The following is a 14,231-nucleotide window of genomic DNA, read 5'->3' as shown; positions in this document are numbered from 1 at the left end:
TTGACAAAAATCAACCCACTGACCATCAACATAAAAATATACATGATTGGCTAACTGAATTGTCAAATATAACTTTTGTTTTCATATATTTCTCTAACCAATTACAAGAAAAACAAAAACAAAACAACACCATGATATTGGGCTAACAACCTCAAATGGCTTCGCTTGATAAGCATTTCAAAAGTCTATTCAAAAGTTTCATTTCAATCCAAGACAATGTGTCAGTTTGGACATGCTAAAAAACTATTCGATCAAGTGGAGTTTTGTATCCCAATCATTGCCTTGGAGAAGGATTTTTTTTTTCAATTAGCTACAAAAAATTATATTTTTAAAAATATATATTATGTTTAACCAACATAATCTAAATATTTAAAAAAAAAAAAAGAGTCAAATATATTCTCTAAGTGTTGAGACGTGTTAAACAAATATAAGGTGAAGGATCTCTTCCAGTCTAAATTTTAAATTGGAAGGCATTGTTTGGGTCTGTAGGGTCCAATAAGGCCTCTATTTCGATAATTCAAATCGTTTATTTTGTTAGGTACTTTGTGTATTTCATTCACATAAAAACTTAAGTCGATTTGATAATTGTAACTTATTCAATTTATTACATTTGTTATCCAAAAATATATGATTTATTTTTAAAAATACAAATATCTTCTTCTTTTTTTTTTTGGTGACAAGTGCGATAAATTGAATAGGTACGATTATTAATTGATCTAATTTTTTGTGCAAATGAAATACATGAAGTACTTAACAAAATGAACCGTTTGAATAATCAAAATGAGAATCGTGTTAGGCCCCACTTATCCCAACAACGCCCTCCAGTGTAAATGAGATGATTCGGTAAAAAAATTATTTCTTTTTCTTATCTCTTTTAATAATAACAGTGTGTCATTGTTAATTTTTATCTATACATATTATGATCTTCTCTATTACATATTTGTAATGAAGAAATTTCATTACATCATCCAAGGAGTGAGTAATAATACTTTTTTTAAATTTAAAATGATTAAAAAATATATTCTTATTTCATAACTATTAAATATATAATGGAATAAAAATCTTCCATCATATGAATGAAATGAAAAGAATCAAAATTTTTATTTTATAATCATTAAATATATAATAAAAATCTTTACAATGAGTTGGGATGATATATTTTCGGTGATTTTGAGATAAAAAATATTAGAAATCTCAAAAATTTTATCAAATATTTTAAATAAAATCTACATAATATAAATCTTATATCTATATAAAATATTTAATAAAAATTTTAATAGAATTTTTAAATCTCTAAACATTACTCTTTTACAATGTCTGATCAGAAGACATCAAGGAGTATATCATGGGCAAAGACAAATGTGGATGATGATACCACAAGAGTTGCTTGCTTATTTGCACCTCCACTACAGAAACACCAAAACACACCTTACCCTTATCAACAATCAATCTCATACATACATACCCATCTCTCTCTCTCTCTCTCCCTCTCTCCACATCATGATCATCAGTGCTTGATGAAGCTTTTTATATACTCAGAAGCTGTCTCTGCAATTGTCTCTCTCTTTTTTCTAGGTCTTGTCTGTCTTTGATAGTATCTGACGACCCTCCAGAAACTGTTTTTGTTTGCTTCTCCAAACAATGGCAAACAACAGTTTCTGAATCAAAATATCATCCTTCTCAATCTTTATCTGTACACCCCTCTGCTCCCTTTCCTTTTCTTTTTCCTTTTCTCTCATCACTATTCTTTGTCTTCTTCTCTCTCTCTCTCTATACATATATGTGCATTTACTTACTGGGTTTAGTCAAAGTTGCACCGGTAGGGAGACAATTATATGACACCCTCTTAAATTTCTCAGGTGTCTTACATCACACAATCAAAACTTCCTGTTTCATATAATGCATTTCTAGGTATACGATTGTGCCGATATTTTTATATTTTAAAATTTTTATTACATTATATAAATTATGTTTAAATATGCATAAATATTATATAAATTATGTTTAAATATGCATAAATTACTTATATAAATAGAACACAAAAGATGGACATAATTTTTTAGAAGTGAATCTGTTAATAAATTTTACAAAATCTTATTAATTCATTTATATTTGTTTTTGTATATAATTGTTAAAGTATATTAAGTACGCACACCCAAAAAAACAAATAATAGCTGGATACGTAGCTACTTTTTTTTTGTAGCGCCCTTGCAGAGATTATCAGGGTATCTTGTTAGCCGTTTCGAGTCGCACAACGGGAGAGCATTGAACCCACACCAAGTGCTAATTAGGCAACTTGAGGTCCAACCTCCTAACCAACTCGCCCAGGAGATTAGCTCAAGAGGAAGAGAATTGAACGTGTGACCTTAGTACTTAAACCTCAAACCTTAACCAAAATACCACCCTGGGTTAACGTAGCTACTTTACTTACTGCATACACCAAAATGGTAGTACTGCAAGTAAAGTTTAGAATTGAGAAATCTAATTGGTCTACCCATCTCAATCCCATGATTAAAAGTAAACCATGGATAAAGAAACACACAAAAACACATGTGAATCCCACATGATATATATAGGCTTTGTTGGTATAATTTATAGAACTGTTTATAACTTTTATTTTATTTTTTAATAATTTTAAAATTTTGTGTTAAAATATTTAGTAAAACTTATACTTATAACAGGTATTTATTTATAAATTTCTTTTCACATATTTATATTTTATTTAGTTCAAATTATTTTCTTACATTTTATTTAGTTCAAATTATTTTCTTACATTCTAATAACTCTTATAGGTGACATAGTTATTAAAATACTTCTAATAATAATAGGGTAAAGCGCGCATTAATATTTACATTGACAGTGTGAATGTTTCATTATATGAATATTTATACTGTCAAATTACTTAATGTGAATGTTCATATCACCAAGTTGCTAAGGGTTCAAAAAATATTTGTAAAGAAAAAATTATCCATAAAATACTTTAAATATAAAAATTAAGATTTGATAGATTAAATGTCTAAAATAATAAAACTTATTGAAATATAAAAATAATTTATGAACCAACTAGAATACAAGTATTTGAAAGAATATATTCTAATAAATTTCCCTACTTATAACTGTTGAATCAAAATAATTTAAAACAAACTTGCTTTTTAAAAAGTTAAGAAAAAACATATTTTCAACTTTTACCTTTTAATTGATAAGAAACCATACCAAATAGACCCATAGTCTCTAAACCCCCCCATAAATTTCATCAATCAAACAGGCCTTAACATTACTAGTGCTATCACTCATAGGAACAGTTAAATTTCATCGTGCATTGTCTTGTGAAGATAGTTTTCTCTTTCCATTTTCACATTCCAATAGACTATTGACTGTTATATTGGTCTTTTCAAAGCACTCATTGCTGTGCTTTAATTTGAGTAATTAACTTAAGAAAATAATCTTGCACTTAGTAGTGGGTCCCAAATTTCTTCAGAAAGGTTTTTCACAGATCAGTTAACTTTATGAAGGAGTTTACACATGGGGTAATCACTATAAAACATAGTTTAACCAGATTATAATGTAAAGATTGACTCTTAATTCTAAACTAGAATATAGGATATGTAAAGCTGGCTTGCTTTTCCCTGAAAATAATAGAAAAAAGAAAAGGCAATGGAATCCCAAATGGGATTGGCTTCGCTTTCCGTTTTAGTACATATCAGTCCATGAGAGATCTGTGGGCAGAATTTCTGGCTGGAAATATGAGCACAGTGCCAACAAAATGTCACCAATTTTCAAAAAATAAACCATCCCAAGACCATCGTATTGAAAAAAATAATCAAAATTTGAATTTAAGATGCAATTTTAAATTTAAGTGTGGCCAAACTACATTCGAAATGAATTTGATTTAGACATTTCAAATTTAGAAAATATTTTGAAATTTTTTTGTTGCCAAATATCATATGAAAATCTCGAGTTACATGAATCTTAAAACATAATTCAAACCAGAATAAATTGAGTAGTAGGAATGCTTTTGGCACTTTTGATCCTTGGAATGTGTGAATATCTTGTGTTACAAAATCATATAAAAATTTAAGATGAATTCAAGACATATTCAATAGTTAGGACTATATTAAAATAGAGATTAAAGAAATTTTGATATACTTTTAGTATACTTTTGACAAATTGTTCATCATTTTCAAATCTAACAATTCCATTGCTTCAATACTCTTCTAATCATTGAATTATATAAAAATCTTAAATCATGTGATTTAATGGTTGATCAATTATTAAGATAGAGATAGAGAAATTTAGAAACAGACCATGCAGTTTCACTTCAATTTTTTTAGGCATTTAAGTAGAATAAAAAATAAAGGGTAAATTACATATACCCCTCGAGGTTTGGCTAAATTACAGATACCCCTGAGGTTTCGGAAATTACATCCCGCCCCCTGAGATTTGTATTTTCATAACAATTTGCCCCCTGAGGTTTATATTTCATAACAAATTACCCCCTAATTTCTTATGCAAATATAGCATTCAGGGGGGAATTCGTAATTTCTCAAACCTCAGGGGTATCTGTAATTTAGCCAAACCTTGAAGGGTATATGTAATTTGCCCAAAAATAAATAAAGATAAAAACAAAGTCTTCCTTGAAACAGGAACTTTTGTACATGGCTAAATTTGAAGTCCTACTCATGCTAAACAAAGGTAGCGAAAAAAAAAAAAAAATTTGAAAAACACCAAGAACAACAGTTGAAAAAAAAAATAATAATAACAAAACAAAGATGGGTTAACCTAGAAGGGTAAGTTTTTTTTGTTCTTCTTCTCCCTAAGATGGTAACACAAACAGTTGTTCGTGTTTTTTTTTTTTTTTTTGTGGTGGGGGACATCCAATGAAACTACCAAAGACTGAACAGTTGAACAAACAAAGCCCTGTAATCCATCAATTTTAGTTGCTCCATTGCTTGACACCCGGTACCCATTTGGGACATTTCGGACTCAAATAGCTGGACACAATCCTGGAGCTCAATAGCTCGACAATGGGGGCAAACTTGACGCACCTTGGTGTCTTGTACTGGTTAATCGAAGCACCTAAGCTAATCGCATAGTCCATGAGCCTGTCAAACGTTCCTGTCTCCACAATCTTGATCTCCAGAGGCCCAATCGACTTGTCCGAGACACGTCCTTGCCTGTACACACTGTTGAGCGACTCTTCAATGGCGAGACAACAATCCTCAAACACCGATGGTGGAATTGGGGTTGACCCATTAACGTTAAGCTCCCAGAAAAGCACGTAGTGTCCTGGGATTGTCGAAGTGTCGGCATAGCTCGTGTACTCTGTTAAAATCGCGTCGAATGGCATCAAATGGTTCACGGCGTTCTTGACTGCGTTTTGAAGCTCCACCTCGTCTGTCTTGTCCGAATCAATGCTCAGAACAACGTTTTTTCTGCAGATGAAGTTGAATTGGGGTGCCTTGTTCTTGAATCCCGCCACTTGAAGCACGTCCCCGACACGGTAACGATAAAGCCCTGACAAAAAAAAAAAAAAACTCGCTAAATTGAAAACCCGAGACGTATATATATATATATTCTTAAGACCTAAATTGTAGAGCAATAATTTTAATTTTGGGTTCAAAATTTTTACCTGCATAAGTGGTAACAACAAGCTCATACTCTTGGCCTAGCTTGACATCGACAAGATCGACCAATTCTTGCTGTTCCCTCTCATTGAGGGATTTGGGCATGGTGATTGAATTGGTGACACCATTGTTTCTGTGAACAGGCAAGAACTCGAAATAGGCCATGTTGGGAATGAGGGTATAAGAGACTTCACTGGGCTTGCAAAGAGGGTTGAGATTGACACCAAAGTAACACTCAGAGGAACCATACATGGTGCACACAAGAGGCAAGCCATTGCTATAGTAGTCAAGAGTGGGTATGTACTGTGACATAGTCCCAGTCACAATCACATCCACATACTTGGTGTTAGGCCACAACCTAGTAATAATCCCTTGCCATGACTCTCTCCCACATTCAGCCTCAACAAAATCCGCGAACTTGGTGTTCGGTTCGAGGATTTTCATCACGGCCTCCCTCACCGTCGGATCCGTAATTTGGGGATTTAGGGTCCCGGTTCGGATATCCGCGCAGAGGAGGGGCCAGTGCTTTTCGAGGAATCGGATTGCGCGAATGAACCCGGAGGCGAAGACCGCTCCGACCCGGAGGACTTCCTTGTGTTGGCAAAGGCCACAGAGCATTTGGGAGTACATGCTTTGGTAAGAGTCTGGGCAGAGAATGGTCTCATTTGGGCTAGTGTAGTTAGTATATGGGTCATAAGGCCTGTCCTTGAAATGGGCACTTTTGTAGTAGCTAGTCAAAACAGGACGAGCCACTAGTCCCCCAGGGGTCTTAGCCTCTGATTTTATGAACAAGAAGTACATTCCTTTGCCTTTGTCTAAACCAGGAACAAACTGGTTCATCACAGGCATCAAAAGCCCGTACATCAATGATCTCCTCCCAAGCTCTTCCTCAATGGTAGGCATCAATTTCCTCTCTCCACCAGACGTCCCAGAGCTACAAAACAAACAAAACCCATTTAGCAAAAACTATCTAAAAACCCAAAAAACACGAAAAAAAATTACTCAAGTCGAATACCTTGTGAGGAATTCAGAAATGGGTTGTGAGCAGAGGATTGGGGACATATCGCCATTGGCGATGCGAGTGATATCGGCCTGTATGTCCTCGTATTTGATGACGGGCATGAGTTTCTTGAAGGTTTCGCGATCGGTGTAGCCAGCGAGGCCGTGCCGCTGCAAGTACTCGACGCCAGCGTTGCGAGAGAGGATATCGGCGAGGAGTCGCTTCTGGACTTCGTCGGCGTTGGAAGTCACATCTTCGATGAACTGAAGAGCCTTCTTGTTTTTCTCTGAAGGAGTATAGTCCGTGCCACTAGGTGATTGTTTTGGAGCTTCCGGCATGGTTAGTTTCTTTCTTTTGCAGAGAGAGAGTTTGTTAGAGAGAGAGAGAGAGAGATTTGGGTGTGGAGGAGAGGGAGAGAAAGGGAGGGCTTTATATAGAGGGAGGAGGGAGAGGAAGGCGGTGTGGGTCTGTGGTCTAACTTTGAAGGATTTTTAAAAGTGCCAACAAAGTAGTAACAAGCACGGGTGTTCCAAAAAAAAAAAAAAAAAAAGTAGCAACAAGCAAGTACTAAGAATGACCACCGGGAGTCGTAGCCTGGTGGTGAAGGCAGGTCATTTACCATGAGTGAGGTTGTTTTGATTTTTGGGTGTAAATATATTAGGTTATTCAATTAGTTTTTTATATGAAGATCTCGTGTTATATTTTGATCAATATTCAATCTCTTCTAAAGTGTATGGCGGAATTCTATTAGTATTTCAGTGGTAAATCTCTTTTTATGAATTGGATTAAATCATATTGACAATCAATATATGACTGAGTTCTATTAGTGCTTCGAAGCATGTGGCGGAATTCTATTAGTGTTTCGATAGTGGATCCCTTCTTATAAATTAGGTTGAGTTAGGTTAAAGCAGGCCGACAAGCAACGTGTGTTTGAGTTTTATTTACTTTGCTTGGTTCCCATTTTTTAAAAACAGTTTTTAGAAAATTTTACACTCTTATTTTTTGTATTTTTTTGTTTTTACCGAATTTTTTTAATATTTTATGCAAATTTTTTACTTTTTAGACACACCTAATATAAATACACCTAAAAAGTAAAAAAAATTGTAAAAAAAAATCTTTTAAAAATTCACTAAATACCAAAAATATAAAAAAAAATACAAGAATATATCCAATTAATATAGATCCTATTACCTTAGGTCTAAAAGTGAAAAATCAAAATAAAAAATGATATTATATATTACATTGGTGTTTACTTTTAGAATAATACATGACACTTTTAAAATATAATATTTAAATCTATTCACAATGATTTGGCAAATTATGAGGTCTTAATTAGTTGATTTTTACGTAAATCATCAATTGACAAATGACAATATACGTTAATGAGTGTTTTAAAAATGTTAATTAGCATTACCATCATGTATATTTTTTAAAGATTTTATGATCTAAAATGTCTCTCTTCCACTCGACACCCGAAAGAAAAAAAAAGAACTGTCTCCAGTTCCATTCATATTTACTACACATTTTCTCCCTGCAACACATTAGAAACTTCTATTTTTGAGTCCTCTTGTACATTCAAATCAATTTCATTTTCACATTAACAAATATACAATTGTATCTTTACCTCTGCTATGTAGGAGTGTAAATAAATAATCAAAAATTAACTTTTAAAATTAAATAATAATCTAAAAAATTTATCTACAATATTTAATAAAAATAATTTAGAATCAATTAAAATTTATTTATTTTTATCACAGTTACATATAAGAGATTTTTTTTTTATTCTTATGTCATTAATTGTGTGCTCTAAGTTCTTAATAACAAACACATATCATAATTCAATTGGCAAAAATTAAAAAATAAATCACAAAAATTATATTTATGATAAAATATAAATACATTTCATCTTATGAGTTTCATAAATTTAATTTATCATATGATAGTAGTAAATTATATTTGTCAATATATTAATTTTTTCATATTTTGTAAAGTCTAAAAATTTGTCTAGCATCAAGATTATAATTTATCTTATGTTATAAGATTTATGTAAAAATAGATTAGGATTCACTTGTTGAGAGGGTGATTTATGATCTAGAGTTGGGCCGAGATAACGGCCGAGCAGGTTGAGAGCCCAACTGTGCATGGGGCCGAGATGATCGACTATCCGCCCAGAGATGGGCCGCCAGAACTTGGGCCGGGCAGAACTTGGGACGAGTGTGTGCCGCCCCAGACCGTAAGGAAGCTGCTCGGCAAGGCAGTGCTCGGTCGGACCGAGCTGCTCGAGCAGGGGATGGCCGAAGCCAAACAAGCTGAGTGACCGGCGCCCGGAAAGGCGTGGACAGTCGAGGTAACTGTTTGACCGGCAGAAAGGCCGACCACCGGAGGTGCCTCGGGCTAGGCTTTGCCGAGATGCCGCCTAGCCCGGTCCTCCTTGGTCCTAGCCGGCGAAGTGCTTGGGTATGAAGCACGGCGCGGCACAGCAACGGATAGGGCAGCTCGGCTGCCGAGCTCCTGCTGAGTAGGCAGGCAGTTGAGATTAGGTGATGATCGGCAAGGTTTATGCTGACAGATGGGATAACGGAGCCACGTGTCAGGAGAAGATTGGGAGTGGATATGGGGCGCAGAGGGTATATAAGCATGTCTGCGCCCCCCATACGCGACGGATGAACACTTTGTAAGGAATTTCTTACACTCAAACACCTCCTTCCCTCTTTCTCTCTATCTCAAAGTGTGTGCTAACTTGATCGTCGGAGGGTTTTTACGGCCACACACCGCCGGGTAGCTCACCATTGTTTGCGCGCAGGTGATCGGACATAAACGGAGCACGGAAGAAAGGAGTACGGGCTTGCCGGAATATTTGCTCCCCGTACAATTGGCGCCGTCTGTGGGAAAAACCCTGATAGATAAAACCTTGTCTTCCAGGTTCATCTAATCGCCGTCCATGGCGAACAACGACGAGTTTCCGTTGTCTGCCATAGATGGAGCTACCTCGGAGTTCACCCGAAGGAGAGAGGGTCCTCCCGCCATCCATCCAATGGCGGACTTGGGGACGCCCACTGGGGGACAGTCGGTAGACGCGCGGGATAAGCGCGGAAGAAGTCATGGTCATTCGCGGAGTCCAGACGGTCACCGGCGGAGGAGAGACTCACACGCTAGGCGACTGGAAAGCAAGTTGAGGGACCAAGACGCTGTCATCCGGCGAATGGCGGCGGAGATGGAGGACTTGAAGCGGCATGTCAAAGGGAAAGGTGTAACTGGAGTGGGAGACCACAGTGAGCGCACCCCATCCCGCCGTTCAGGCGGACAGAGTCAGCGACGAACACAGTCCATATCAATTACCAGAGGTTACCAGGTTGGTGATTCCGACGCGAGTGCAGAGAAGTCAAGCACGCATGACAGCACCTACAAACCCTCACGTCCGGAGACGACATCGAGGTATTCTTTCTCCGCTCATTCAGAGGATTTGCGGGCAGTTCTAAAGGAGCGGGCTCACCGGCGCGAAGCCCAGAGAATACCGGCGTTCCAGCGGTTATCCTATGGGGTTCACGCCAGCGAGGAGGTCGGAATGCCTCCACCCCGCCAAGCAGTGCCACTCTATGAAGATACGGACTTGGCCAGGCTGAGCGCCACTCCTTTCTCCCTGGAAATAGAAACAACACCGCTTCCGGCAGGCTTTCACCAGCCTAAGTTCACACTCTATGATGGAAAAACCGATCCCTACATACATGTGAGCCACTTCCGACAGGTTATGGCCGAACATAGGCGAAACGACGGACTTATGTGCCTAATCTTCCCGTCAAGTTTAGGCGAGCTGGGCTTAAAGTGGTTCGAGAGGTTGCCGGAAGGGAGCATACAGAGGTGGCACCAGTTGGCCGAGGCGTTTGTTACACGCTTCAAAACCAACACGAAAACACCAAAGGAAGTCGATCACTTGCTAAGTGTCAAGATGGAACCGTGCGACACACTGAAGGCATACAACTCAAGGTACTGGGAAACCTTCAACGAAATCTTGGACTGCCCGGTCAACCTTGCAATCACGCAATACAAGCGTGGTCTCCCGGTCGGACATAGACTGCGGGACTCGCTTACTATGCACCAGCCGACCTCCATGGGTCAGCTCATGCAGCGCATCAATGAACATATCCGCGTAGAGGATGACGCGACAGCTTCTACCGTGAAGGCCACTCCGGTAGCAACAGACAAGAAGACAGCAGGCAAAATGCACGCAGTTGGGCAAGAGCCCAGCCGCTCAAGTGACCGAGCTGAGGAATCGGACCGTGGTTCGAACCGTAAAAACCGGGGTAGAGGACGTCGGAATGACCGGGATGACTACCCCCGAGATGACGTAGCAGACGCAAACAGAAGGATGAAGGCGAGGACCGGCATCACCACAGTCTTCAAGATTCCAATTTATCGCATACTTAGTGAAATCCGAGACGAGGAGTATGTCCGGTTTCCTGCTAAGTTGGGCGATGGACAGAAGGGCTACAATCCGCGGTATCGTTGCACATTCCACGGGAGAGGGGCCACCGAACAGAGGATTATTTTCCATTGCGGCAACACTTAGAAGAGCTGGTCGCGGCCGGGCATTTAGATCTTTACATTGACGGCGGCGTAAAGCCGAATCAGGCTCCAGTCGATCCCAGGGGACAGGATGACCGAGACGCACCACCACAAGGAATCATTAACGTCATCCACGGCATCGTAGAGCCGGAGCGTGTCTGCGAACTTCGGGGAATGATAAAAAAAGGCAGAACATATGCGGAAAGTTTTGTCAGTACAGCCTGCTATAAAAAGGGGGAAGACAGAAGAAAAAGACGTGATTAGTTTCACATCAAGGGATCTAGAGCGTATCCAGACGCCGCACAACGATGCCCTAGTAGTAACACTACGCGTCAAAGAATTCGATGTTAGACGGATCTTGATCGATCAGGGAAGCTCGGTCGAGATCATGTATTATGATGCGTTCAAGCAGCTCAAACTCCGTGAGACAGACTTGGCTCCGGCAACTTCGCCACTGGTTGGATTTAACTCGCAACCGGAGTGGCCCTTGGGAAAGATTATCCTGCCGGTTAAAGCGGGATCCGTGGTCAAGCAAGTGGAGTTTGGGGTGCTGCAAGTGCCTTCGACCTACAACCTTATTCTTGGGAGGGGATGGCTCCACGCAATGCAGGCTGTAGCATCGACTTTCCACCAAGTAATGAGATTCCCCTCGGCTATGGGGGCAATTGAGGAGATTTGGGGCGATCAAGTCATGTCCAAACAGTGCTTCGTGGCGGTCAACGGAAGCCAGGCTGCCAAAGGATTCGTTCAAATGATTGAGGACCAGAGGACCAGGGTGTCTTGGATGATGTGGGCACCAAGGCCGAGGATAAAGCTATCGAAGAATTGGTGGAAGTGCGAATAGATACAGAGCGGCCGGACAAGTTCTTCTTGCTCGGCTCAAGCCTTACAACCACAGAACGCACGGAGATGGTTGAGTTTTTGATGGCCAACATCGAAGTTTTTGCATGGTCGCCTTATGACATGCCCGGCCTCGATCCAAATTTTATCTGCCACCACCTCAACGTCTTCCCTGGAGCAAAGCCAGTCATTCAGCGAGCAAGGAGATCGGCATTGCATCACGCCCAGGTAGTTGCAGAGGAGGTTAAGAACCTGCTTGAGGCACGAGCGATTCAAGAAGTGCACTACCCTCGGTGGATTTCCAACACAGTTGTGGTGCCCAAGAAAAATAGAAAGTGGCGAGTTTGTGTTGACTATAAGACAGTCAACCGAGCTTGTCCCAAAGACAGCTTCTCCTTGCCGCGCATTGACCAGTTGGTGGACTTGACGGCTGGACATAATAGACTCAGTTTCTTGGATGCCTACCGCAGCTACCATCAGATTGCCATGCACGGGCCTGACCGAGAAGTCACCTCTTTCACAACTCCAAGGGGACTCTTCTGCTACCGAGTCATGCCTTTTGGTTTGAAGAACGCCGGGGCAACCTTTCAGAGGATGGTGACTAAAATGTTTGCTCCTTTGCTAGGCCGGACAATGGAGGCTTACATTGATGATATGGTGGTAAAGAGCCGACATGAAGCAAACCATTTGTCTGACTTAGCCAAGATGTTTGCCATCCTAAAGAAGCACAAGCTGCGCTTGAATGCCTCGAAGTGTGCCTTTGGCGTGGGATCAGGAAAAGTTTTGGGATTCTTAGTCACGAACCGAGGCATTGAAGTAGACCCTACTCAGATCAAAGCCGTGCAAGAATTGAAACAGCCCAGCTCGGTTAAGGACGTGCAGCATCTGGCCGGGATGGCCGCCGCGCTTAATCGATTTATAAGCCAGTCATCAGATCGCTGCCGCCCTTTCTTTCAAGCATTGAAGTTAAAGTTCTCCTGGGACGCAGAGTGTGACTGAGCTTTGGCCGAGCTCAAGGATTATCTGTCTACTCCGCCATTGTTGGTTACCCCCAAGCCGGGAGAGGAGCTTTACCTTTACCTTGCCGTCTCACAGCACGCGGTCAGTGGAGTGCTAGTCCGCGCCGAAGGAATCAAGCACTTCCCGATTTTTTATGTCAGCAAGACCTTGCTGCCAGCTGAGACGAGGTATTTGCCGCTGGAAAAGCTTGCGTTGGCATTGATGATGGCTTCAAGGAAGTTAGCGCATTACTTTCATGCCCATACCGTCATCGTCTTGGCCGAGTTCCCCCTCAAAGCCTTATTCGAACGGGCAGACTTCTCCGGTCGGATTCTTAAATGGGCGGTCGAGTTGGGACAGTTCGATGTAAAGTTCCAGCCGCGCACTGCTATCAAAGCCCAGTCTTTAGCCGACTTCGTCGCCGAATTTTCACCAGGCACTCATCCGGTATGCCCGGTCGATATTACTGTGGCAGATGATGAGATGCACGCAAGGCCATCCGAGGTACAACCAGTTGAAGGTAGCAACGCGGAGTTTGCGCGCACCACTGAAGCACCCACAGTTTGCACAACTTTACCACCCGGTGATGTGATGACGGAGTTAAATATCACCGAAACACCCGCTCTGTCCGGTCCCGCATCACCAAGGAGGGAAGGAATGGACCCACACAGCTCAGAACCTGCGGCCGACTTAACACCGCAACCTGATGATTCGCCTACGAACTTGAGCATCACAGATCAACTTGCTGAGTCCGGTGCCGAATCACCAATGGGGACTGAATTGGAACCGGTCCACACAGAACTTGAAACAGCACAGTCGAGCAGTTGTGATCCCATTGCCCTTCGCAACTCTCAAGACCCATCAGACTGCTGGAAGCTTTTCGTGGGGGAGATGTGGAAGCTTTTTGTTGATGGAGCGTCCAACCGTCATGGTGCCGGCCTAGGTATCGTTCTTATTTCCCCGGATGGCCTAACCATTGAACATTCAATCACGCTTGGCTTCCGAGCATCTAACAACGAGGCTGAGTACGAGGCCCTTCTCGCCGGGCTCAAGAGCGCAATTCAAATGAAGGCCGCCGAGCTCCTGGTGTACAGTGATTCCCAGCTTGTGGTTAACCAAGTCTCTGGGATTTACGAAGCAAAGGACGACAGAATGGCGAAGTACCAAGCTCTGGTCAGGGGGCATATCAAGCAGTTTGAGGCAAT

The 14,231-nt window shown here is 40.7% G+C and overlaps 1 protein-coding gene across 1 annotated transcript; it reads right to left on the bottom strand.

Moving 5' to 3' along the window:
* Positions 1-4,611: 4,611 nt before the first annotated feature.
* LOC114294441 (indole-3-acetic acid-amido synthetase GH3.6) lies at positions 4,612-7,206 on the bottom strand. The gene is made up of 3 exons (XM_028238579.2): positions 6,640-7,206; positions 5,630-6,558; positions 4,612-5,514 (listed from the first exon to the last, which is right to left on the bottom strand). Exons 1-3 carry the CDS (start codon positions 6,960-6,962, stop codon positions 4,934-4,936), a joined length of 1,833 nt encoding a protein of 610 aa, XP_028094380.2. The 5' UTR covers positions 6,963-7,206; the 3' UTR covers positions 4,612-4,933.
* Between the last annotated feature and the right edge of the window lie 7,025 nt (positions 7,207-14,231).

This window comes from Camellia sinensis, chromosome 8, assembly GCF_055761805.1.
Source record: "Camellia sinensis isolate YWXY chromosome 8, ASM5576180v1, whole genome shotgun sequence".
NCBI classification, from domain to species: Eukaryota; Viridiplantae; Streptophyta; class Magnoliopsida; order Ericales; family Theaceae; genus Camellia; species Camellia sinensis.
Note: the sequence above shows the minus strand (reverse complement) of the source record. Positions and strands in the feature narration are given on the sequence as shown.

Excerpts from the sequence above, each read along its gene's own strand:
- LOC114294441 (XM_028238579.2), bottom strand. The coding sequence starts at position 6,962 with ATGCCGGAAGCTCCAAAACAATCACCTAGTGGCACGGACTATACTCCT. Across the intron at positions 6,559-6,639 it reads ATTTCTGAATTCCTCACAAG|CTCTGGGACGTCTGGTGGAG; the intron begins GTATTCGACTTG and ends TTTGTTTTGTAG. Across the intron at positions 5,515-5,629 it reads TGTTGTTACCACTTATGCAG|GGCTTTATCGTTACCGTGTC; the intron begins GTAAAAATTTTG and ends TTTTTTTGTCAG.